The 24754-nt window shown below is 39.0% G+C and overlaps 1 protein-coding gene across 2 annotated transcripts in view; it reads left to right on the top strand.

The window, feature by feature from the left end:
• Positions 1-24754, top strand: part of LOC307139817 (NACHT, LRR and PYD domains-containing protein 3-like) — a 61942-nt gene that overhangs the window by 34394 nt on the left and 2794 nt on the right. For both annotated transcript variants that reach the window (XR_013818175.1, XM_079838927.1), the window contains exons 7-12: positions 1-1441; positions 3099-3269; positions 17563-17736; positions 17971-18141; positions 22883-23056; positions 24414-24587. The exon at positions 1-1441 is cut by the window's left edge and continues 387 nt beyond it. Coding sequence is in view for 1 of the 2 variants with exons in the window: in XM_079838927.1 (XP_079695053.1) it covers positions 1-1441; positions 3099-3269; positions 17563-17736; positions 17971-18141; positions 22883-23056; positions 24414-24587 (2305 nt within the window). In the remaining variant the exon portion in view is untranslated. The remainder of the gene's footprint in view (positions 1442-3098; positions 3270-17562; positions 17737-17970; positions 18142-22882; positions 23057-24413; positions 24588-24754) is intronic.

The following is a 24754-nucleotide window of genomic DNA, read 5'->3' as shown; positions in this document are numbered from 1 at the left end:
GAGAGATGAACTTAAAGGAGGAAGAAAAACTAAGTTTGATGGATCTTATGACTCAATTTTTCCCAGAGACAAAAGGACTGAACCCTACAAGAAGGAATCGATTCAAAATCCTGTTCATCCTTGATGGATTGGACGAATGTCGCCTTCCTCTGAAGTTTGACTGTAATGAGACGTGGCGTGATGTATCGTCACCAGCCTCTCTGGATGTTCTCCTGACGAACCTCATGAAGGGAAATCTGCTTCCTTCTGCTCTCATCTGGATCACCACCAGACCAGCAGCGGCCAGTAAGATTCCTCCTGACTGTATCGACCGGCTGACAGAGATACGAGGATTCAATGATGCACAAAAGCAAGAGTATTTCAAAAAAAGATTCACGGATGAGAATCAGGCCAACACAATCATAGATCATGTTAAAAAATCAAAGAGTCTCTTGATCATGTGCCACATCCCAGTCTTCTGCTGGATTTCAGCCACTGTTCTCCAGAACATTCTGGAGGAGAAGAGAAATAATGATGTGAAAAACACTCAGGCTGATGACATCTCTAAAACACAGCAGGAATCAAACACTGAAGACACTCCCAAGACTCTGACACAAATGTACACACACTTTCTCCGCTTTCAGATCCAGCAGAGCCGCCGGAAGTATGATGGAGAATACACACCAGATGTTTCCTGGGATAAAGACGCCATCCTTTCACTGGGGAAACTGGCATTTCATCAGCTGGAAAGAAGCAACCTGATCTTCTATGACACAGACCTGGAAGCCTGTGGTATTGACGTCTATAAGGCATCAGTGTACTCAGGCATGTGTACCCAGATCTTTAAGGAGGAAACCGGGATCACTCTTGGCACCATGTACTGCTTTGTTCACTTGAGCGTTCAGGAGTTTATTGCAGCCATTTATGCACATCTGTTTCTAGACATCAACAAAACAAGTGTGTTTGATCATGAGTCTACAGAACAGGAAAACACAACTGAAACCATGATTGATTTACTCAAGACTGCAGTGGACAAGGCGCTCGAGAGTGACAATGGACACCTGGACCTTTTCCTTCGCTTCCTCCTCGGTCTGTCGCTCCAGTCCAATCGACGACTCTTACGAGGACTGATAACACAGCAAGACGACAATGACCAGAGCAACAAGGAAATAGTTCAGTACATCAAGCAGAAATTAGAAGATAATCTGCCTGCAGAGAGATCCATCAATCTGTTCTACTGTCTGAATGAACTGAACGACCAAACTCTGGTGAAGGAGATTCAGACCCACCTTAGCAAAGGAAGTCTCTCATCTGACCTTTCACCTGCCCAGTGGTCTGCTCTGGTCTTTGTGTTGTTGACATCAGAGGAAGAGCTGGAGGAGTTTGAGCTTCAGAAATTCAAGAAATCAGACGAGTGTCTCATTAGATTATTGGCAGTCATCAAAACCTCCAGAAGAGCTCTGTAAGTCAATTAATGTTTTGTCATGTTTTGGCGTCATCCAGGCTATAACAGACCATTTAAAGTTCATATATTATCAGTTGTCATTCTATATCTCCAGATAAAACAAAATTTTAAATGCTAAACTTCATAATAGTTTTAGTTCTGTAGTTTTAACTATATTTAAACATAATGTAAACTATCAATCAGACGATAGAAGGCCTGTAGCTGTTTTTCAGCATTTTCAGTAAAGTGTTGATCATATTGATGATCATTTAGAGGTCTTAGACATTTATACAGTATATCAAATACGATACAATAGGTTTTATTGGGTTGAGTTAGCAGAGGATGAAGCACAACAGTGTTGTTGTCATATAACACATTGGTTTATAGTTATTTTAACTAAGTTCCACTATATAGTTCTCTTCGGCTTCTGCTATAAAGCACAAATGCTCTTCCATAACTTCAATGCTAGAATCATTAAACCCCCAGAATCTCTACCTCAAGACTAATGTATCATTGTCATCTGAGCTATAAATCTGAACAAAAATATTATTCAAGCATGCTTCATTTTATTTAGCAAATATGTCACTGACAAAAACTAGCATTTCCTATATATTATTTTTGATTCACTGTAGCTCACCCTACGATTAATCGCAATTGAAAGCTTTTTTTGAAGAGTTTTAATATTTTGCTGTTTTTAATATTTTAATATTTATCACTGATACTAACACTGATGTCTCTATGAAAATGAGTTTTTTAAACATTAACGATTGACATTCAACATTACAGTATAATTGAAAGCTATCAATTTCAACATTTATTAGGCTGTAAAAAATATTGTTTAATTTAATTGAACTTAAAACAATCTTCACATAAATCCATTATTATAAATGTCATATTTACCTGTGGCCTTCCTTTCTAACAGGTAGGAAAAATACAGAAATTGAATATCAAACACTTTACAGTCTTGCTGCATGAATTATAAATTAAACCTAGATTAATGATTATTAAAGCTACAGTTTTGTTACAGCTTTGTTCTAGCTTTGTTCCCTTTGTTCTTTGATTAACATTAATGACAGACAGCATAAGCCACTGTTGAACATGACGCAGATCTAATGCGCATCTCAGATCATTTAAGCACTTATGAGAATTCTTGACAAAACTGACATTTTGGCACAATTCTGTGTGTTATTGTTTGTTCAAGCGTGAAAGAGAACTCGATACTGGAGTGCGTCTTTCTGTGTGTTGTGTGTGTGTCAGGATATTTCCAGACTCTTTTGTCTTGTCGCGCTTGAATTGTTTAAAAGCTTTTGCATGAATGAGAGCGTGATCATAAAATGTAACACTAGCCAAAGGATGACAGAAAAAATGGATGCTGCGTTAATTGTTACTATTTATGTAAATATATATAAAATAATGTAAAGTATTCAATTCACATTTATTTGTATAGCACTTTTCACAATACGTATTGTTTCAAAGCAGCTTTACAGAAAATGCATGCATTACAATTTAGAGTGATTTATTATTAGAGACTTTGTCCAAGTTATGGATTTCAGAATAGTACATATACACAGTTAGCTAACAATGTATTAATAAACAATGTAGCAATTTAAGACTATTATAATAGTATATACACATGTTGCACCTAATTCTGTGGTGTAATGTATTTGTCTTGTAGGTTAAATGATTGTAAATTAACAGACAAAAGCTGTTCAGCTCTGGCTACAGTTCTTGGATCGGATACCAATCTGAAAGAGCTGAACATGAACAATAATAATCTGCAAGATTCAGGAGTGAAGCTACTCGGCTCTGGATTGAAGAGTATAACGTGTAAATTGGAGATACTGAGGTAAGTTGTGGTACAATATAAGACATTTTTAGATGTTCTTTACTTTTAAATATATTTCAATCATGACAACTCTCAGAATAGGTTTTAGCATGTTTTTAAATCTGGCAATGTAATTTTGGCAATGTATTTTTTTGGTATTTTTATCTTCAGTATTACTCAGAAGTCTAGCTGATGTATACAGGCCACCAGGGCACAATACAGACTTTATCAAAGAATTTGCTAATTTTCTATCAGAGTTAGTTCTGGCCGTAGATAAATTACTAATTGTTGGTGATTTTAATATCCATGTAGACCATGAAACAGATGCATTGGGATTAGCATTTAAAGACATTCTAAACTCTACTGGAGTTAGGCAACACATGTCAGGACCCACTCATCACCATAATCATACTTTAGACCTAATATTGTCACATGGAATAAATGTTGATACCATTGAAATTCTGCAGCAGAGCGATGACGTTTCAGATCATTACCTAGTATCATGTATACTTAATTTAGCTAAGGTTGCAAAGCCACCCCCTTATTTAAAAAATGGCAGGATAATCACTGTCGCCACTAAAGATTGCTTTTTAAATACTCTTCCTCATCAGTATCATCTCCTCAGCATCCCAGATAGCCTATAGGAACTCGATGTTGCAACAGAAACTATTGACTCTCTCTTTTCCAGTACTTTAGACATAGTTGCCCCTCTGCGCTTAAAGAAGATTAAAGAAAATAGTCTGACGCCGTAGTACAACGAGCACACTCTGGCCCTTAAAACAGCAGCCAGAAAAATGGAGCGCAGCTGGAAGAAAACAAAACTAGATCTGCTTATTTCTCGACTCTCTTGGAAGAAAACAAACACAACCCTAGGTATTTATTCGATACAGTGGCTAAATTAACCAAAAATAAAGCTTCAACTTTTGTTTGTACACAGCACAGCAGTAATGACTTTATTAACTTCTTTACATGTAAGATTGACACTATTAGGAAGAAAATTTTAACCATGCAGCCGTCTACTACAGTAGCACATCAGACAGAGCATTGTAGTGTCACTGAGGAAAAAATCCACTCATTCACTGCTATAAGAGAAGAAGAATTGGCTAAACTCGTTAAATCATCAAAATCAACAACATGTATGCTCGACCTTATACCGACTAAGCTATTAAAAGAGATGCTACCAGAGGTCATAGATCCTCTTCTTAATATCATTAATTCATCTTTGACATTAGGATATGTACCGAAAACTTTTAAGTTGGCTATTATTAAACCACTTCTTAAAAAAACGCAACTTGATCCTACAGAATTAGTCAATTACAGGCCAATCTCAAATCTACCCTTTCTGTCAAAAATACTTGAAAAGGCAGTGTCTTCACAATTATGCTCCTTTTTAGAAAAAAAAAATGGCATCTGTGAGGATTTCCAGTCAGGATTTAGACCGTATCATAGTACTGAGACTGCTCTCATTAGAGTTACAAATGATTTACTCTTATCACCCGATCGTGGCTGTATCTCTCTATTAGTGTTACTCGATCTTAGCGCTGCATTCAATACTATCGAGCACAACATTCTTCTGAATAGACTCGAAAATTATGTTGGCATTAGTGGAACGGCATTGGCATGGTTTAAATCATACTTATCTGACCGTTATCAGTTTGTAGTAGTAAATGAAGATATGTCACACCGATCGCAAGTTCAGTATGGAGTACCACAAGGCTCAGTGCTAGGACCGCTACTCTTCACCCTGTACATGCTACCACTGGGAGATATCATTAGGAAGCATGGCGTTAGTTTTCATTGTTATGCAATAAACAATGAAAATATTGCTTATTACTTACAAAGCACTAAATGGTTTAGCTCCCCAGTACTTGAGCAAGCTCTTAACACATTATACTCCATCACGTCTACTGCGGTCTCAAAATTCTGGCCAGTTAATAATACCTAGAATATCAAAATCAACTGCAGGTGGTCGATCCTTTTCCTATTTATCACCTAAACTCTGGAATAGTCTTCCTAGCATTGTACGGGAAACAGACACACTCTGCCAGTTTAAATCTAGACTAAAAACACATCTCTTTACTATGGCATACACATAAAACACTTTTTCAATTAAATGATTGTTAGGCTGCATTAGCTAGGTCAGCCGGAACCGGGAACACTTCCCATAACACCTGATGTACTTGTTACATCATCAGAAGAATGGCATCTACGCTAATGATAGTCCCTCTGTTTATCCCGAGGTTTACTGCAGTCAGCCGGATCCAGTCCGTGTCCAGATCAGATGGTGGACCTGCGCCCAGACATGACTAACGCATGACCCTGAAGTGTCTGCAGAGACCGTGTCAATTGGCCTCCTGAAATTGCCTCACAGACACGGCATCCTCAATAAACCCGTCTCCGGCGTGATGACTCCGATTGTTCGAATAATCTTATTTAATAATTGTCAAATCGATATGTTATCCTCAGTAAAACCGTCTCCGGCGTGATGACTCCGCTTTTCGATTATTCCTATTTAATAATTATTTCATCGACACATCATCCTCAATAAACCCGTTTCCAGTGTGATGACTCCGATATTTCGAATATTCCTATTTAATAATTGTTAAATTACATTTACAGTACATTTATGCATTTGGCAGACGCTTTTATCCAAAGCGACTTTGCATTGCATTCAAGGTACACATTTTACATTTTGTCAGTTCTTGCTTTCCCTGGGAATCGAAACCCATGACCTTGGCGTTGCTAGTGCCACGCCACTGTTTGAGCTACAGGAAATCGATATGTCATCCTCAATAAACCCATTCCGGCGTGTTGCCTCCGATCTTTCGAATATTCCAATCTATTATGACCTGACCTGTAAAGTTGCCAGAATAATAATCATACGCTGTTTGTTAATTGGCCAGAGGAGAACTGGCACCCCGACTGAGCCTGGTTTCTCCCAAGGTTTATTTTTCTACTTTAGGTCACCTGATGGGGTTTTGGTTTCCTTGCCACTGTTGCCTCTGGCTTGGCTTGCTCAGTTGGGGACACAATTTTTCAACTAAATATCCAAATAAATCTAATTATTAAACTAAATTAACCATGTAAACTAAATTACTGATCTAATTACTGATCTAAAGCCCAGACTGTCACTGTATGATAATTGAAATTAACTGATGACATCACAGTTTTCTCCAGAATGGCTAGACGGCTGAATAAAATTCTGTTGCATTATTTTCCTGTTTAACACTGTGAAGCTGCTTTGAAACAGTTTACATTGTTAAAAGCGCTATATAAATAAACTTGACTTGACTATTTGGTCTTGGCAGACTAGATCTGCTACGCAGCTGCTGTTGATTATTTCTGATGCTGTAGAGCAAGTATGTACTTGCTACTGCTAATAGATACACAGAAACACTGCTGTGAGCATGTAAAATACAGTGCATCCGGAACGTATCCACAGCGATTCACTTTTTTCAAATTTTGTTAAGTAACAGCTTACTGCCCCTGCCCCTAGACCTACCCATCACACAAACACACACACACACACACACACACACACACACACACACACACTGTAGAATGGCTGTTAATAGAGTCTGACGAGCCTCTCCAACTGTCAGATTTTGAATTTTGACAGTTGGAGTTTGAATAGTCTTGGCTCATCTGAACATTCCGTCAATGAAAGTCAATGGGATTTTTAATTCTTAAATCGTCATTTTTAGGAAAACCGTGAGTCGGATCTGAAGGTCTGATTATGAGAGTTTTAAATTGTTTTGGAATTATTGGGTTGAGGAAAAAAATTAGTATGATAACCTTCTTCAGTGGTGGGAAAAAGGGAAAACTCAGATTAAGCTTTTCTGTCAACAATTTATGACACACACTTCCTGTAAAATCAAACATGAAATGGAAAAATTAGAGAAAGATATTTTAAAAATTCAAAATATGTTAATTGATCAAAATGATGTAAATGTACAAGATGATCTTAGTCGGAAGAGACAAGAGCTAAGTGTTATGTTAGACGAAAAGGTAAAAAGAGCTCTTGTTAAATCACATTTTGTTTCTTTACATGATATGGATGCTCCCACAAGATTTTTTTTTAATTTGAATAAGAAGTGTATTTATACTAATTATATGCATGCATTACGTACACCTGATGGGAACGTTACTTCCGATCCTTTGGAAATGAGGAGACTGGCTGTTGAGTTCTATGTGGACTTGTATGCAAAAGAATGCACAGGGAATTTTGTAGCGGATTAACTTTTTAACAATTTGCCTGTCCTGGATGAAGGAAATGTAAAGAACTTAGACTCTGATCTGACATTTGAGGAAGTGACAAAAGCAGTGAATCAACTTTCATCTGGTCGTGTACCAGGTATCGATGGACTACCAGCGGAATTTTATAAAACCTTTTGTGGAATAATCAGAAAATACTTTTTAAAAGTTTTATTGGAAAGCTATAAAGCTAAGGTTTTTTCAAAAAGTTGTCAACGAGCAGTGCTCTCTTTGATTCCAAAGAAGGGAGACCTTTGTCTGCTAAAAAACTGGAGACCAGTTGCTGTGTTATGTTCCGATTATAAAATTTTATCAAAGCGTTTGGCAAATAGACTTAAATGTGTTCTTGATGTATTAATACAGAAAGACCAAACATATTGTATACCCAAAAGGTCTATTTATGATAATTTGTTTTTAATGAGGGATATTATGGATTATGCTGGAATATATAATGTTGATTTTGGTCTGCTTTCTCTCGATCAGGAGAAAGCTTTTGATCGAGTAGATCATCATTATCTTTTTAAGGTTCTTGAGTGTTATGGGTTTGGAGAACACTTTTTATCATGGATCAGAATATTTTATACTGATGCTGTAAGCATGGTTAAAATAGGAGGAGGTCTAAGTGTACCAATTCAAATGAAAAGAGGAATAAGACAAGGGTGTCCTATGTCTGGTCAGTTATATGCTTTGGCAATAGAGCCTCTATTTTGTTTATTAAGAATTAAATTAACAGGTATTTTAGTAAGTGAAAACCCAGAAGCTGAAGCTATTAAACTTTCAGCTTATGCGGACGATATAACTGTTATGGTTATAAATGCACATGATGATGGGGCGCAAGATGGTGACTTGGAAGTAGCAGCAGTTCTGAGTCGCTCCTGTCACGCCTATTCGTTTTTCGTTTATACTTCCTAAGTAAGGCACGCAAGCTCTGATTTTAGGTTTTAAATCTTGTGTAGTATGTCGCTAGAGACTTTCTGGCCGCAATCTCTGCCGAAAATGCCTAGACCTGCAAAGAAAATGGCGAAAAAAGATGCGACCGCAGATGCATCGTCCGACGTGCCTGAACCGAGCCAGGCAGATGTGGATGGCGAGGCTGAACTTAGCCCAGCGCTCGCAAAAGCACTCCAAATTATGACTGAGAAAATTTCTAACGCAATCTATGAGAAACTCGGCCCGCTGGCAGAAACGGTGCATAATCATACCCAGCAGCTGGATAGTGTTAATGGTCGACTGGACGAGGCAGAACGGAGAATCATGGCTGCGGAGGCACTCTCGGAAGACGCACAATCTCGCGCTTTCACTCTTGAAAAACAAGTCGCCATGCTTACCGAACATATTGATGACTTGGAAAATAGAGGCTGGCGTAAGAACATCCGAATCCTGGGCCTTCCCGAAGAAGTAGAGGGTGCTAATGTAGTCACTTTTCTTGAATCATGGATCCCTGAGTTTCTCAGTCTGCATACTAAGGGTGGTCGCATTAAGATTGAAAGGGCACACCGTACGCTGGCACCAAAACTGGGTGCCAGGGATAGGCCACGGCCGCTGATTGTACGGTTCCATAATTATGGTGACAAGCAGAGGGTTCTCGATGCCAGCAGGAGACGATCGGCAGATGGTGAATTGCGGAATGAGGACAACGCGGTATCATTCTACCAGGATTTTTCGGCTTCAGTGGTACGGAAGCGTAAAGAATTCAACGCGGTCAAGCAGCGACTTCGCGATATGGGTGCTCGCTACGCGATGCTATATCCAGCCAAGCTACGAGTCAATATTGGAAATACCGTTAAAGTCTTTGAGACGGCGGCTGCAGTCTCGCAGTACCTGGACAAGAGCAACTCAAACTCCAGCAACTGATGTTTATCAAGCTCTCTGACAGGCGGGTTGTTCTAAATTTGGCTTCATGTACTGCAATTTACACAGCGATGTGAATTGATGTGAATGCTAGTTTGCGTGCTTTATTTTCTATTCTCTCTTTTCTGAGTGACAGGGGCGGTCTTAATAACTTTCGTTTACGTTCTGGTTTAGCGCTACTTTTCTGTATAGTTGCTATTGGAGACATATCGAGAGACTGACCTGTTTTTGAGATGAAGGTCTTTCCCCTTTACTCGGGGAAACAGCCCCTTTTTTCCTATTTTTCAATTTTCTTGTTGTGTTAATTTTTTCTTTTCTTTTTTCCTTTTCTTTCCTCGTTGCCAGTTTGGCTTGTTTTAATAGGTGTTATTGATTATTGTAATGCCTCGACACATGCGTATTTGTTTACTGAACCTGACAGGGTAATGTTTGTGGACATTTTCAAATTCATTATTTTATTTTGTTTCCTTATTTTAAGAAATGGCTAGTAACTTAAGACTTTGTACGTGGAATGTAAGGAGTTTACACGGGCAAATAAAAATTCGTAAAGTGCTCACACGACTCCATAAGGAGAATATAGATATAGCTCTTTTACAAGAAACCCATTTGAGTGATAGTGAACACTTAAATCTTACACATAATAAATGGGTGGGTCAGATTCAATTTTCATCCTTTACGAAAAGCAGTAGAGGAGTAGCCATTTTGATCAGTAAAAGTATACCTTTTATGGTCACGAACAGTATTAAGGACAAGCATGGTAGATATATCATTATTAAGGGGACTTTGAACACGGAGGAAATCTCACTTTTAAATATATATTGCCCCCCTAACTACTCCTCAGAATTTATTATAAAAGCTTTCCTTGAGTTTAAGGAGCATGCATCTGGTCTGTGTATTATTGGAGGAGACTTTAATTGTTTATTGAATTCTATACTGGACCGTTTTCCCCCCAGGGACTCTCTCTTCACCAAACAATCTAAAGCTTTTGCTGCACTGTGTGAGGATTTAGAATATTTGGATGTTTGGCGTACTCTTAACCCGTATCAGAAGAAATTTACCTTTTTCTCGCACCCACATAAGTGTCATTCTAGGATCAACTACTTTTTTGCTCCTAAGACTATAATGCATGCAATCTCACATTGCAACATAGGAGACATTGTTGTCTCTGATCATGCTGCAGTGGTACTAGATATTTGTGTGAGGGGTTTTTTTAGACCTGTGAGAAGTTGGAGGTTCAATAACTTATTACTCAAAGATGATAAATTCCTCTCATACTTTATTTCAGAGTTTAAGATATTTTTATCTATTAACTCAGAGTCTACAAATAATCCCTCACTTCTCTGGGAGACGGCTAAAGCGTATATTAGAGGCCTTGCCATTTCATACTCTACAACTAAAAAAAGAAAACAGTCGGAGAAGCAGAAACACTTAGAGTCTGAGTTAAATATTGCCACTAGCAGCTATTTGAACAATCCCTCTCCAGTTTCATTAGAAAAAATAAGTGCAGTGCGGGCTTCTTTAAATTTGTTATTAACTCATCAGTCTCATTCAAATATATTATACTCAAAGCAAAAGCTGTATGAATGGGGTAATAAACCTAGTAAATATTTAGCTAACCTGACGAAGTCTAATTCTGACTCACAATTTATTACTTCCATAGTTGACCCCAAGGGAATGCGTCATTTCGATTCTCTTAACATTAACAGTACTTTTAAACAATTTTACTCTTCTCTCTATCAGTCTAATTACTCTTCCCAAAAGCATGAGTATATGGTGTCATTCTTTGATTGCCTAACTCTCCCTGCTGTCTCAGAAGGGCAGAGAGAGCTTCTTAATGCACCCATTTCTAGAGAGGAAGCTATAGTCGCACTCCATAGTTTGAAGTCCGGTAAGTCTCCTGGGCCGGATGGCTTTGCATGTGAATTCTACAAAGAATTCGAGCATGTGCTTCTAGACCCTCTCTTAGCTATGCTTAATCATTCATTTTTGACTAACAGGTTGCCTCCCTCGCTTCGTGAGGCAAATATTTATCTTATTTTAAAAAAGGACAAGGATTCAGAAAAATGTGGCTCCTATAGACCTATTGCCTTGCTCAATTCAGATTTTAAACTGTTATCTAAAATTTTAGCGCTAAGACTGGAAAAGGTTCTACCGTCCATTATTCATGAGGACCAGACGGGGTTTATTAAAGGTAGAAGCTCCACCCATAATGTCAGGAGGCTTTTATAAATGCACATGATGTTAAAGTTTAGTTTAAGGAAGCTCTAATAATTTATGAAGGGGCATCATCAGCCAAACTTAATTGGCAAAAAACAGAGGCTCTATGGTATGGTTCTGAAGGAAACTCTTTACCTGAACTCCCAGGGAATGTTAAGTGGGGGAAGTCAGGTATCAAATTCTTAGGAGTTTATCTTGGAAAAGATAAATATAGGATGAAGAATTGGGAGGGATTAGTAGAGGGAGTGCATGCAAAGTTGTCTAAATGGAAATGGCTGCTACCCCAGTTATCCTACAGGGGAAGAGTCCTGATAGCCAATAACCTTATAGCTTCCACTCTTTGGCATAAGTTGATGGTTTTAGATCCTCCAAGGAACATTATTGAAGACATCCAAAAGACTCTTGTCAAGTTTTTCTGGTCAGGACAACACTGGCTAAAAGCTGCAGTCCTTTATCTTCCAATTCACGGACAAGGACTTATTGACATTTTTTCTAGAATTGCTGTTTTCCGTTTGCAAGTGGCACAGCGTCTGTTATACTATCAGCATCAACAGTGGATGGATGTAGCATGTGCTCTGCTGCGAAAAAGCAGAAGAATGGGCTTGGATAAGCAATTGTTTATCATGTCCTTAGAAGAAATTACTTTGGAAGGACTGACCGGTTTCTACCAGGGTGTGTTTCAAGCTTGGCATATTTTATCCTTTTCAAGAGAATGGGAAGGATCTAATCAGTGGGTATATGAAGAGCCTTTGTTTTTCAATCCACTTATCTCTGTTGAGTTGTTGTGTTCTGCCACTGTTAGGTCGGCAATGTTAAAAGCAGGAATTTCAAAAATATGCCATCTACGGAGGGGATTGGACTGGATATCTGTAGAGGAATTGGCACATAAGGTGGGTTTCAGGTCTGAACGTTGTGTCAGGAGGATGCTAAATGATCTTGAGGAGACCCTCCCTGTTCCAATAAGGGATTTCATGAAAGTTTCTCCTATGGACAGTTGTGATGCTGGAGATAATGCTCTTTTTCCGGAATTGCATGTTTCCATGAAAAAAGAAGACTGGCAGGAGGACGACAGAAAATTGCTTTCTATGGATACACCAGAACTGAATGTTTTAAGTATATTGAGCAGACAAATACTTTACAGAGCTTGTGTAAAAACCATCAATTACCAACATCTCAAGGATGTAAGAGACACTAAATGGACAACTGTGTTTGAATCAGGTTCTTCCCCGAAAGGTAGCTGGCGGTCCCTGTACAAAACACCCATTGAGAAGAGGGTGGGTGACCTTCAGGGGAGAATTGTACATGGGATTTTAGCTACAAACAGACACAACGCACGCCTTAATGTCATCCCAACCAAGTTAATAGCCAAACTTGGAGACCTGGGCATCAACACTTCAATGTGCATCTGGATTTTGGACTTCCTAACTGACAGACCCCAGAATATTCGTTCAGGATTCACCTGCTCCACATCCATCACTCTTAACACTGGTGTACCACAGGGCTGTGTGCTAAGCCCGTTTCTCTACTCCCTCTTCACCGCCGACTGCAAGCCTGTGTATGGATCTAATTCTATCGTCAAGTTTGCGGACGACACAACGGTGATTGGTCTCATCAGCAACAACGATGAGACTGCCTATAGGGATGAGATCCAGCACCTGGCCACATGGTGCACCGAAAATAACCTGCTCCTCAACACCACCAAAACGAAGGAGCTCATCGTGGACTTCAGGAAGGAGTCAAGAGGCACACACGACACCATCCACATCAATGGAATGGCTGTTGAACGTGTCTCCAGTTTCAAGTTCCTGGGGATCCACATCTCGGCGGACATGTCGTGGACGACCAACACCTCCAGCCTGGTCAAGAAGGCTCACCAGCGCCTCTTCTTCCTGAGGACACTGAGGAAGAATCAGCTCTCCTCGGCTATCCTGGTGAACTTCTATCGCTGCGCAATAGAAAGCATCCTGACCAACTGTGTTGCAGTGTGGTATGGGAGCTGCTCTGTTGCGGAGCGCAAGGCACTGCAGCGGGTGGTGAAAACTGCCCAGCGCATCACAGGGACTCCACTACCTGCCATCGAGCACATCCAGAGGGAACGCTGCCTGCATCGAGCTCGCAGCATCCTCAAGGACTCCTCTCACCCAGCCCACAGACTGTTTTCTCTCCTGCCCTCCGGCAGGCGTTTCAGGATCCACCGGACCAGGACCAGCAGATTAAAGAACAGTTTTTTCCCCAGAGCTGTCTCTTTACTGAACTCAAACCCCCGTTGATCCACTTCCCTCATATACTGATAACTCTCCTACCTCACATCCACCTTCACTTTGTTATTTGCACTACCGACTGTTTATTACAGTAACAAGGACTACTTATTCATTTTGCACTACCATACCGTAACTGTATTATGCTCATTTGCACTGCCGACTGTTATTTACAGTACCAACTGTTTACATTTGCATTTTGCACCGTACTTCTAACCGTAATATGCAATCACTTTCCACTGCACTTTTACACTTTTTTTCGGATAGCTTCTGTCCGTAATTTATTGCACTACCTTAATCCACTGCCATATTCCTCATTTTAGCCTAACATATCATTGTATACCTCTATCTGTAAAATTCTGTTATAGTAATAGCCATCTGTATATTATATTATATTCATAGTACATATCCACCTGTAAATTCTGTTTATAGTAATAGCCATCTGTATATTATATTATATTCATAGTACATATTCACCTGTAAATTCTGTTTATAGTAATAACCATCTCTCTATTTATAGATATATTTATATATATATTCAGTACATATCCATGTCCTGCACTTATGCAAACATTGTATATCCTGCACTTGCTGCTATTGCACTTCTGGTTAGACCTAAACTGCATTTCGTTGCCTTGTACTTGTACTTGTGTAATGACAATAAAGTTGAATCTAATCTAATCTAATCTAATCTAATGTCTCAGATGATGAGGGTTGTACTTTTTGTGGGGTGTCTGAAACGGTTTTTCATCTTTTTATTGAGTGTCCACGTTTGGATCAAATTTTGGGTTTAATGGAAAGCTGGAGTTTACAGTTTATAGGACGTTTTAATCAAGAATTGTTTATTTTTGGTCCCAAATATTCAGCAAAATCTAAATCCAAAGTGGTTTTATTAAATTTCCTGTATGGTGCAGCAAAGTTAGCAATTTGGTGTACAAGAAGAAATAAATTAGAAGGGAGGGAAAGTGTGGACGCTGTTTTGATGATGAGAGGTTTTGTAAAGAAGAGACTAATGATGGAATATTCTTATTTTAGTCTCATTAATGATGTTAATTATTTTTTTCATGTGTGGGGAGTTGATGATTTTATATGTGAAGCTGATGATCAGGGAGGTTTTGTATTTAATTTATGAGTGTTCAAGAGTGTAAAATTAATGTTTTTTGTTTTGATGTTTTGGTTTGTGGAAAAATATAAATATATGTATGGTTCGATGTGTTCTACCTTTAAAAAAAAAAGAAAAAAAAAGTTATATATAGGTCTTTTATGTTTTTATTGATTCATTAAAGAAGACCTAAAAGTCAAAAGTTCACTATTTAGTTTATTTTAAGGCAACTGGACTCAAGTCACAATTTATAGCTCTGGACTTTCTGGTGTCAGACCTGCAAACTCCTCAGAGTAAAAAAGGTGACAGTGCCGAGGGGGGGTGGGGGGGGAGGGTTTGTAATATGCAAATTACACATTTCTGAGCGTGACTTAAAGAGAATGACACATTTAATATTTAAAAAATTATTTTATTTACAACACGGAAACACCTGGAACTCAAGGAAGTGTTGTGACGCATGACACAAAAAATAAAAGACTGACAGTAGAGGTGTTACACAAAACTGACGGTTCGGTACGTCCCTCAGTTTTGAAATCACGGTTCGGTTCGAGTTCGGTACAGCAGTTTTACAAAATTGCTTTTTAGATTTAACACAGTGGTTTACTAAAGAAGAAAAAAAGTGTCTGTCCTTGAATTAATTAAATTATATTTAAAAGTGTATTGAAGATATTGCTGTAAACTATATAGGTAGCCCTTACTTGCACATTAATATTAAAGGTTAACAAAATAGAGCCCAAACTATTAGCCGTAATTCAGTTGCTATTTATTTTTAGGTATAATAATCAACACTCAAATAACACATTGTATGCAAACATGTAAACTTCACATAAGGCAGTTTTTGCATTAACTGCTAAATCTAATTATAAAATATTTTTTTTTCTCCAATTCGTTTTTGAAATATAATAATTTATACACTGTGTCTGTCATTTTCATGACAGGTTTATTTAACATGCATGAAATAATAAAGACATCACTAACAGGTTAAGTAAAATATAATGAATATATAGGCTAATATAGTGCTTATATTTAGTGAAAGAGTTGATTTCTCTAGTGAATAAAATTCTGTGGACATTGAATGACTGCCTGAGGTAAATGTGATGCTAACGTTACATGACATGGTTTAGTTTACAAGCAGTTATATTGACGTCATTGAAACACTGATTTAGCGATTACACCACATATATACATGACAGTAAGTTGTAATGTATCCTCAGCATACCTTCATTCATGTTTATTCTTTAGTAAGAGATGATCGATCGCCTTCACAGATGATCGCGTGCGCGTCGCGCGGCTGCTTGAACTGTGATCATAAAGTGACCAGTCACGCCATATATAGAGCGTCAAAACGGCATTTATCGTTTGAATCTCGTGATAAAATGGACTGAATACTTAATATGTTCGTGTGGGAACTTGGATTGAAGTGTGTTCCGCGCTTCAAACAAGCAGACTGTGAACTGTTAAAGATTGCACCCGGAAACCGTTCGGTAACGTTACACGCGTGCACTGATTCAGAAATACTATTTGTTAACGGCTTGTTATCTGTATCAGTAGAAGAGCAGTAAATATTAAAGCATTTGAAACTGTGGCAATAAAATAGTTTCAAATGCTGAAATCTGACAAATCTTTGCTTTGAAACAATACAGAAGTGAGAACAGACTTGGATTGTAACTAGTGAACTCAAATGCTCCTGTCTTGGTTTGATCATATCATTAAGTTTCCATGATTTTGCTGGTGTATTATTTCCTGTATGGCGTTTATTAATGATGCATTTAAAGGACCACTCCGGTGAAAAATGAACCTTGGGGTAATTAACACATGGTTACCGAGTAGATCGTTCTCTGGGATGCGTTTTCATGAAAATCGAATGTAAAGAGTTTTATCTCTAAAAACAGACTAGCTTATAACGCTAGTATATGGGGCATATAATAAGTAAAATTAAATCGCTTGTTATTACCACTAAAGTGTACAAACAGTTTAATAAGAAGATACTTTATAAAGACAGTACATTACGCGTATACAGACAGGAGCCATCTTGGAAAACAGTCTCGACGATTCGTGCCACGAACGCTGTGCTAAGTGAGCTGGTCGATAGGAGATTCCAAGTCACAGTTCATCACTTAGCACAGCGTTCGTGGCTCGACTTGTCGAGACTATTTTCCAAGATGGCTCCTGTCTGTATATGCGTGTCTTTATAAAGTATCTTTTTATTAAACTGTTTGTACACTTACAAAGTTCTCAATGCTTCGGTTTGCATGTAGGGACCCTCATTATGCTACCGTGTAAGTGTGAGGCTATTTTGAGCATTGTTAGTGGTATTAACTAGCGATTTAATTTTACTTCGTTACTGCGTTATAAGCTAGTCTGTTTTTAGAGATAAAACTCTTTACATTCGATTTGCTTAGGGCAGTTTGTAGGTTTTCCAGCATGAACTGGACGTTTCAGGTCCTTCCACAGCTTTTCAATGGGACCTTTGTGTCGACTTTTATTGTGTGGCCATTATTAAAGTTCGCTGTGCTTTTTGTTTTACTCCATATTAAGTTGTTATTCTTAACTTTAATGATTTATATTATTCTGGTGATGTTCAGAATAACTGATTAATCAGCCGAATGTAACATGTTCTTCTCTGTTGTAGACTCTCTAACTGCAGTGTAACAGAAGAAGGTTATAAAGCTCTGGCTTCAGCTCTGAGATCAAACCCTTCACACCTGATAGAGCTGGATCTCACAGGAAATGATCCTGGACCATCAGGAGTGAAGGAACTCCATGATTTACTACAGGATCCAAACTCTCAACTGAAGACACTGAGGTGAGACGGGATCAAATAATTTACTAAATAAATTATAGAAATATTATGTCAGTAAAACAATAAGCTGTACGATCTGTTGTTGCATCAAAGTTGACAGTGATTTGAAGACAAAGATCATATCAAATGGTTTTCCTCACACCAACGGCTGGATGTGCATTACATGTGTCATTATGTGTCATTACAGCAGGTTTAGTTGAGAGCTGAACTGAATCCGCTTCATCTTCCCTTCTGCAGGTTTTTCAGTCCTGCTGCAGATGAAGCCTGTCAGTATGTGAATAGAGTTGTGGGTATAAACCCTTTACTCCAGAGAAAGCTGAATCTGAGAGGACGTAAACTAGGAGACACACGAGCGAATCAGCTCGCTGCTCTACTGCAGGATAAACACTGTCAACTCAACACACTGACGTGAGGATTGATCATTTATAATCTTACTTTACTCTTAAAGGGTAACTAAACCCAAAACCAACTTTTTTTAGTTAATCATCTGCAAGACTGGGGCTTAATTAGTGCTGTTCATCCATTCGAGTAAATGTTTTGACATTTGAGTATAAAGTGTTTTAATTCTATAATATATGGCGTAAAACCGTCTGAGTGCTGCCCTCTTAAGGTTGAACGGTGGCGACTGCAGTTGAATTTTCCTATTGGATGTTGTAGGTCATCGTGACGATGGTTCTTCCAACAGCTCACTATCCGCGCCCCTGGCACGAGCTCACCACGCCCTCAGAAATGTTTCCCCCAATCACATGATGAGAACTACTTCACTCCAGTATGAACTGTCATGTTACATGAAGTAAACATTATGAATGAAACTCACTTGACACTTGCTTTAACATTCTAATGAAGAAAATGCGGTTAAATAATGCAGTTTTCAGTACACGTCAGGCTTTTTTTTGCAATATTTTTGCCGCCCGTCATGTGTACAGATACTTTCATACATGAGACGTGCTTTCAAACTTTGACATGCAAGTGGTTGCCGTAGTAACGAACAACAATACCGCAAAGTGCTGGGGTACAGTCTAACTTTTATTTGAGGAAATCTCTTTATAATAGGCTATTAGGTTTGAACTTATTTGTCCTGCGCTCCTTATTGATTCAGTTAATTTGAATAAAAATACATTGCATGTATCTGATCTATTTTTAGTGGCATTCAGTAGAAGGATTTGACTATTCATTCTCTCTTGCGTTGCTGCTTCACTAGCATCGTCGGCATCGGAAGTTAACTTAGTTTGAGCCAGCGGCTCGCATTGATAAGGCTCCGGGTCTGTGTCCACAGACAATTCACCCTCCTCCACTTCAGGTGAAGGTGGGGGAGAATAGTCCTCTACTTTGAATGACTGCCCTGTGTCAAAGCCACTGCTGTCACTCCAGTCATTCTCCATCTTTGTGAGTCTGACAGCTGTCAATCAATCCATCACCGCGGGTCTCAGGTGCACGCCCCCCGCTCAGCCCCGCCCTTGGTTCGTCCCCTCTGTCTCCGCTGGGCTCTGCCTATTTTCCAGCATTTTTCAAATATTGCCAGTGGGTGGAGTTAGGCTCTGAACTGGGGTTGAGGTACCCTTTAATACTAATGTGGCAGAGATCATATGGTGAGGGATGTTAATCACCATTTTAATTTTACCCGACCACGCCACCCTGGTGGGAGGCCAGGGAAAAATAACTCCCAATAAAAGACACACTGATAAGTTCCACCAACTGAAGGCAAGGAATTAAGAGAGAGACGCGAGTAGCAATACAAAATATAAACTTTATTATAAAAATCACAAGCACTGATTTAAAACTCCCACAATGGCAGAATTATAATACCCAGGGCCAGGATTAGTGGGAACCAGGCAGGCCAGCTGCAACTCGGAGGTCATCCAAAACCCACCTCAATTCACACAAAAGCAAACACCACGCACACCCACCAAAGGGAAGTTGTATCAGCACACAGCACACTGTGAAACACCGCAAAAGGAAGCAGCTAGCCTCCCCAGTTCCACACACAACCTCACTGGCCCTGGAAAAAAAGAGAAAAACATTAAAGAAATTTCACATTAATTTAATGTTTTTCTATTAAAACAACAGCAAAATGGACTTATGGACAGAGTAATCACAAATAATCAAGAGATCCCTGCTTGGATGTATTACAGTTCATCACTGAGAAGCTTTGATAGCAGAGCTCATGTGCACATGAATCAGGGTTGTCATATTGCAACGTTTAAGATAACCCTGCATAGAAAAGTGCTGATTGGGGGATTTAAATAATTTAAATCTGGCAACCGCAAGCATGAACGCTCGAACGTTCCTTTGTTTTCCCCCGACAAAAAACAAAGTGATTTTGGTCAAGTTTTTATTCTCTAAACCAGTGGTTTTCAAACTGGAGTCCGGGGACCCCCAGGGGTCCTCCAGAAGGTTCTAAGGGGTCCCTAGAAAATTTCAGAGAATAAAAAGACAAAGCAAAAATGAATAAAGTCTACCGAGCATTCTACCCGTTTTATTTCTAAATATTTATCTCCTTCATTGCCGTATGGCCACTTTCCAGAATTGTATATGTTTGCTTTGTATCTTTCTAGTGAGTTTTTCTCACTTTTCCCCTTTATCTTGCTCACTGGGGTTGTAAGGCAGTATCCTTAACTCGTAGTACGGACGCTGCTTACATACATTTATTGTGATAAGTTTTAATTGAAAAATTTTCTTCTTCAGGTTTATACATCCAACATTAAGTATAGCCAATTTAAAGGTCCCATGGCATGAAATTGTCATTTTATGAGGTTTTTCAACATTAATATGAGTTCCCCTAGCCTGAATATTGTCCCCAAGTGGCTAGAAATTTTGATCGTTGTAAACTGAGTTCTGGCTGTCTTTCTCTGCCTTTGAGAAAATGACAGGCCAGACTAGCCAATCATGAAGTCTCCTGTTATGAAGTCAAAACAGGAACGGTTACCTCCCTTTCCTCCGCCCAGAGATTTTGGTACGCCCATGCAAGCGCCATATTTGTCCTGGAGAGATCATGGCTTGTGAACGAGTGAATGCTGGCAGTTTCTCAGTGTTTGGATCTATAAATGAAAACAGAAGTCTTTTTTCAGTTCCTTCTGATCTGTGATCAGTGATTTCTGATGTGTAGCTAATTATTCAAGTTCACACAGAACTTTATTATTCGTGCTGCGGCTTCTCTCTCTCCCGACAGAACGGTGTTTCTATCTTGTGAGTCAGTGTTTTTGTACATCCTCATCGCGTCTATCTGTTCTAAAATGTGCATATAGTCGTGAGTTTCTGCTCAACATTGGCAGACTCACATCTCTTTAGAGATAAACCTCACACACGCCGAAGGCTCGGGCTGCACTGACCGGTCAGCCTTCAACATCCCGACCCCCAGTACTGCATCTGCCCACAGCGGAGGCACCAAACGCGGACCGAGATTAAGCAGAAGGGGGTAAGCGTGAGCGTATCCGGGCTAGCCAGCCTAGCCCACAATAAACTGGATTACATTCGATTACTGCTGTTGTGTCTTTGTTTGCGCTGTGTACTCAATGCGCATTACTGACGCTTTTCATATGATAGGAAAATATCTAAAAATAATGCTATAATCAACACTTACTCGTAACTCGTTCATCTTGACAGCTGTAATGGTAAATTGCATGTGTTACAAAGTTGGTAGAATAAGGATGAAAACGGACTCGGCGTGACTGGGACTCGTGTTTATTCAGAACTCTCAGATACACACAAAATAAACTCGCGCTGACAGCGCTCTCACAACTCAGTAGTTACTATAAATAACTTTGTTAGCAATCTCTGGTCCGTGATGTCCGGTTCGCGAACTAATCATTCTTTTGAACCCGTTCTTTTTAGTGAACCGAACCAGTTCACCAAATCGGACTGAATCGTTCTAAACTGTTTGCGTCTCCAGTCAGCGCTGATCCATAATTTACTAGAGTTACTAACTTTCTGACATGAGTGACAGCCCCTCCGACTAGAAATAAACGAATTAACTTGTAGTATATTCTAGTAACTAAGACAGTTCACTGAACTGAGACGTACTGACAGAACTGATGAGAAGTGAACTCAGGTCCATCCGTCTCTCTGGCAGCAGGCTCTGCTCGTACCTAGTAGACCTCGTTAAACCACGCCCCCTCCGCTACAAGATCTGATACTCATTCAAATGCAAAGATGTCAGCCAATCACAACAGTGGGCGTTTTTACTGAAGTCTCACAGCAGACACGCCTCTTGAAACAGGGTATTCAGCCAGAGGGCAAACATCAGTATAGAAAAAATGCCTTTTATTTCTAAATTATGACATTTTATGATGTAAAAATCATACTAACAATATAAGTACACTTCAGGAAACATTACAGGGAGTGCAGAATTATTAGGCACGTTGATTTTCTGATCATATTTTTTTTCCAGGCACATTTGACCAATTCCAAACCACAGTAATCCTAATAACTACTATTGATTTAGTATTTAATAATGTATAAGTGATATATAATTGTTCATGAAGGCTGGAAATGAAAATCACCTTATATTCAGGTGTGCAGAATTATTAGGCATGTTTTCTTCTACAGATAAATTGAGCCAAAAAAACTGAAAAGTCAAAAAGTATTAAATGCCCATGAGAAGGATGCAATACTAATGCAATACTAGACATTGCAGTTAAGGCGTGACCATTGGACAGTGAAATGCTCGTTGGGTCAGCAGGATCTGACAAAAACAGGTGGTGAAGAAAAGACACCTGTTAACTGCAAAAGAATTAAGAATTAAGGTGAAGAATTAAGGGTGAAACCATCAGGAACCCTTTAGTCTCCAGCGCCACCATTTTCCAAAGCTGCAACCTACCTGGGGTCTCCAGAAGTGCAAGGTGTCAGGATCTCAGAGACTTCAGTTAGGTAAAGAATCCTAAAAAATGACCCCCACTAGATAAGAATTACAAGCTGAAGTGTTGTAAAATACATGAAGAAGGTTTTTTTATAGGCTTTATGGACAGATAGGTTGAGAATGACTCTTGAAGGACCAGCACCACATCCTCTAGTACCACTGTTTGAAGAATTCATCTTCCAGAATCTGGCAGTACGTTTTGGGAGTTCATTTTTAGTCCATCTCTGCAAAACGGACTTCAGGATGGACTAAAATGAACTCATTCCTCACGATTTCTCATTTCTCCTAATGTAGGTTAAGCTGCTGTGATTTGACAGATGAAGGTTGTTCTGCTGTGACTTCAGCTCTGAAATCAAACCCATCACACCTGAGAGAGCTGGACCTGAGCTGGAATAAACTAGGAGACTCTGGAGTGAGAAACCTCAGTGATCTACTGATGAACCCACAATCACAGCTGGAGAAACTACAGTTAGTATCATTATACTGTACAGTTACAGTGAGATTACAGTTCCCTGTTTAGTTCACGTTACATCATTTATACTGTAGCTTTTTTAGATCACATATCACTTAAGGTGTGGTTATGAGTGTATCAGATGACCCCTTCCCGCTTTTGATACGGTGCACCAGCTAAGAATACTCTCTTAACAATATAAGAACACTCCCAAAAGAGCTGTTCAGTCATTCAGAATTACTGTAAACTAGAGGGAGTTAGTCAGCGGATTTATCTGAAGGATTTGCGAGTCTGGACAACTAGTAGAGTCTTTGACCATCAACACAATGAAGACACAGTGTAATAAAATGAATGAAATGTATTAACAATAGATATGCAAGAGTAAATACTTCAACGATTATTAATTGTAGGAATGAACATGCACTTCTAAAGGATAGTTAACTAATAACCAAAAAGAAAAGTACTGAATGAACCAATAAACCCAATAAATGATGTGAACAGAGAATGGATAAATGCAATGCTGTTGAACAGAAAGGAGCAATGGAAGAGAATTGTATGGGAATGCTTCTTATGGAAACCACCTAATGGTTCTGGCAAATGGTGATTATCTGTTCCATACAATGCCTAAGCATTTATTTTGAGACCAAACATGATAATAAACAGTTAAATCATCATCCACGCATTTGTTTATCTGTTAATGGATCTCTCCCGTGGACTGTTGTTTTTATAGTCAATAACCATTAACATATACTGTGCTTTGTATGAAGATGAAGTGGATGTGTTGCAGTTTATATAAATGTAAGGCCTCTGAACATGTGTATGAATGGATTTAGATAGATCTCTGTGGCCTCTCTTTTGCTGCTGCATCCAGGAGGTCCTGAAGGATCTTTTATGGCAGCTCTTGCCTAAACCTTAGGAATGAGTTTGGTGGTTAAAGTCAGCTTTTAGAGAGATGGATATAAACTGGTGTCTGGAATGCCATCCTAACTGATGTTCACCACAACACATTCTGTAAGAGTTTATTGGGCTAATGCATCATCATATCCTGCACATGCTAAACTTCTCTTTAAATATGTTACAGTTTAACAGTAAATCCACATTGTTCTGAAGAGGGGCATCTTCCCCATCTTACCCTACATGTTGTTCTGCAGAAATATCATGAGATCTGCATCTGCTGCTACAATAAACAACAGAGATTAAAACAGAATGGTTTAAAAAATGAAAGAAGAAACAACAGTTTCCAGCAAACAGAACAAGTGTGACACGATTACAAGCTGAATATGGAAACTATAGACTAAATGACAGACTATATGCTGTAGCTCTTCAATAAGATGATCATCACAGATCTGAGTCATTTTCTCTTTCTGTCTTCAGTCTGCATAGATGCAGTATTACAGAGAAACAGTGTCTCATCCTGACTTCAGCTCTGAAATCAAACCCATCACACCTGAGAGAGCTGGACCTGAGCAGGAATAATCTAGGAGACTCTGGAGTGAAGCCCTTATGTGACGCACTGAAGGATTCACACTGTAAACTGGAGAGATTGAGGTCAGTCATATTCACACACAAGAATCAAAATGCTTAAAATCACTTTAACAGTTTAAACTAAACACTTTATTCTCAATATCTCATGAAGAGCCTGAGTTCACATTATATCGGTGTAAAATTCTTCATCTTAATGATTTGCTTGTAAGATAATCTCTCTTCCTCTGTTT

This window comes from Gobio gobio, assembly GCF_949357685.1.
Source record: "Gobio gobio genome assembly, chromosome: 16".
NCBI lineage: Eukaryota > Metazoa > Chordata > Actinopteri > Cypriniformes > Gobionidae > Gobio > Gobio gobio.
The sequence above is the reverse complement of the archived record's forward strand: the minus strand, read 5'-3'. Positions and strand labels throughout refer to the sequence as shown.